Source organism: Gregarina niphandrodes (genome assembly GCF_000223845.1).
Source record: "Gregarina niphandrodes unplaced genomic scaffold scaffold00033, whole genome shotgun sequence".
In the NCBI taxonomy this organism is placed as follows: domain Eukaryota; phylum Apicomplexa; class Conoidasida; order Eugregarinorida; family Gregarinidae; genus Gregarina; species Gregarina niphandrodes.
Genome location: NW_011645802.1, coordinates 110230 through 112949, shown reverse-complemented (window position 1 = coordinate 112949; position 2720 = coordinate 110230). Strand labels below are relative to the sequence as shown.

The following is a 2720-nucleotide window of genomic DNA, read 5'->3' as shown; positions in this document are numbered from 1 at the left end:
TGGCGACCGCCGCTGGGACCTGCGTTGCGGGCGGGACCGCGGGGTGGCAGGCCGGTCGGTTCGGAGCTGTATTTCGGCGCGACATGTGGGACAGGTTTGATGCGCAATGAACCAGGATTTCAAACAACGGACGTGCAGCACGTGACCACAAGGCAGGGTCTTGCTGTTGGGTGTAAGCAGGTCTCTGCAGATGATGCAGGTCTCGCGTTCCGCTATCAGAGTGGGGTTTGCATTGGGGAATTGATCTGCGTCTTGCAGCACCTCGATCAACCTGCGGTACTGACGGAAGCTGTGAACACGCGTGTACAGACTTCGACTCACCTGCAACAAATCCGTCGCCAAATACAATGGCAATCGCGCAGGATTTGAAATACAAAACACGAACAAGAAGCCCACGTAGATGAACAAGTCCACCAACTCTTTCATCGTGTCAATCAACATGTAGTGCTCCGTCTTGAACGGCCAGCCTCCCAGCTGCGCCGCCGGTTGCGGCTCGGTTCCTGTACTCGTCTCCGTCGCACCTCCCGCCGGCGCCATGCTTGGAACCGCCATTGTGGGCGAGCCCGAGACGGCCGGCGAACCCCCGGCGGGCGAGACCGCCGGCGACCTTGCAAACGGCGATTGACCCGAGACATTCGCCGCCAACGGAGATGCGTCGAAGGCCTCCGATAAGTCTCCCTCCAACGACATATCCACACACAGCACAACCAACTTCAACAAACTACAGACTGCGGAGCAAAGGAATCCGCAAAACTACGAAAGACAACACATTGAGGAAGTAAAAGGTACGGGGGAACATCCCCTGCTGGGGGGTGGGGGGTAGGGTAAGGTCCGGATGGGGTGGTGGTGGGGTCGGGTGGGGCTGGGTGGGGCCGGGTGGGGCTGGGTGGGTGCTGGATGGGGCTGGGTGCTGTGTAAGTTATTTACTTCGAAGAGTATCCAAGCGTAGAAAGTGCTTCTTTTGCTGGCTCTTGGGACGTAGATGTAAAGTGCTGCCAGGTCCCAGAAGACGAGGGCGAAGAGGAGGGTGCTCAGCTTGCGGACGGCGGACCAAGTACGTGCGGTCTCGGCAGTGTGTACCACACGACTGCTGCCGAGTAAGTGCACGATCTTGGTCGCTATGGTCAGGCCGAGACAGGAGATAAGGATTGAATGCGGCACGTCTTCGCCGCGTACAGTGGGGCTTGCCATTAAAAGGAAGAGCACCGTGTCCAAGAGGATGTTACGCGCCAGTTCGGACATGGCCTGTGCTTCCAGGTCCCGCACACGACCTAGCGTGGTGTGCAATACCGTTGAGATCAGCAACCCCGTCAACGACGCCAGGGCATTGCCGAACACCTAACACGGAAAGGTATAGGGCGGAGAGGGGTGGGAGGGTTGATCCGAACTTACGAGGAGAGAATATTTCCTGTACAGCAGGTGTGTAAGAATGCCGAAGAGTGTGTCCTCCGTGGCGAGCACGTAGGAAACGTAGAGCCCAGCAACCAGAGCTGACAAGCAAGTGTACTCTACCAGCATTGAAAAGGCATGCGGTTCACACGATTAAAAAAACGTATTAACCGAAGCGAGCATAGCCGCGACGAGGAAGACAAGGAAGCCGAGGGCCATTTGACCTCAAGGATAAACCACTGCCAGCGTGGCGTCTGACACATGACTTGTCTGTGAACACACGCATGACTTGCGTGAGCACAGACGATTCCGTGTATGCACACGTGAACACGCGTATGCACACGTGAAGACCGGTAAACCCAATCGGTCGGCACGTTTGGCTCAGTGGTTCGGTGGGTCGGCTGTGTTATTCATTGAGGAGTGAGCTTAGTCGACCTGGTCCACGTCAGTTTCCTTCTTGGATTCGACTCCATCCTTGGCGTCTGCTTCGGCTTCGAAGTCTTCAGGGATGAGTTCGGGGACTTCATCATCATCGGCGGCGGGAGGTTGTTCATGTGCTCGTTTCATGGTTAGGTTGCGAATGATTTCGAGCATTTGCTTGTCGGTGTTGAACTCGTCGCCATTCTTGAGCGCATGGTTACCGGAGACGAAGGTGCAGTTGGAGGCGGTGGCTATGGTGACCTTGGGATGTGCAAAGTGTAAGACCTGTCCATCAGCACGGTGGAATACCACCTCACCACTAGGTGCTATCGTCTGACCACCAAAACGTGCTACCGCTGTGCGAACTTTGTCCACATTGTCCACACCTCTCACCGCCGGCTCCGCAGCTGCCGAGTACGCGAACTTGCGAGGCACACCAGCATGCCGACGCACACCACCCAACTTGGCACGCATGCGCTCGCGAGCCTCTTCCATCGACGCCGGAGTTGGAGTAGACATTTTGTTAAATAAAAAAAATGGCACTCGCACAAGCCCACACGCACAACCCCATCGGAACGACTTAACGCCCACCGGAGAACGCCCACCCACCGGAGAACGTTGCCCGGAACGTTGCCCGTCAGGAGGCGGAACACTGTTTGGGTCCAGGGCGCGGAACACTCTTTGGGACCAGGAGGCGGAACACACCTTGGGACCAGGAAACGGAACACACCTTGGGACCAGGAAACGGAACACTTTTTGGTCTGGGGGGGTTACGCGTCTTCCTCATCGTCTTCTTCGTCATCTTCTTCATCGCCCCAGAACAATCCCCTGCAGAATAGCGATGACCCGTGAACTTGGGGACCCGTGAACTTGGGGACGTGGGACCGGGGGGACCTCCTGGGACCGGGGGG

The 2720-nt window shown here is 57.1% G+C and overlaps 2 protein-coding genes across 2 annotated transcripts; both read right to left on the bottom strand.

Moving 5' to 3' along the window:
* Positions 1 to 132: 132 nt before the first annotated feature.
* On the bottom strand, positions 133 to 1242 carry GNI_131610 (putative transmembrane protein; the record flags this gene model as incomplete). Its single annotated transcript, XM_011133881.1, has 2 exons — positions 133 to 753; positions 928 to 1242. Coding segments are annotated over 2 exons (936 nt in total), but the record flags the coding sequence as incomplete, so codon positions are not given.
* A 573-nt stretch (positions 1243 to 1815) lies between these two features.
* Positions 1816 to 2328, bottom strand: GNI_131600 (NAC domain protein; the record flags this gene model as incomplete). The annotated part of the gene is made up of 1 exon (XM_011133880.1): positions 1816 to 2328. One exon carries the CDS (start codon positions 2326 to 2328, stop codon positions 1816 to 1818), a length of 513 nt encoding a protein of 170 aa, XP_011132182.1.
* Between the last annotated feature and the right edge of the window lie 392 nt (positions 2329 to 2720).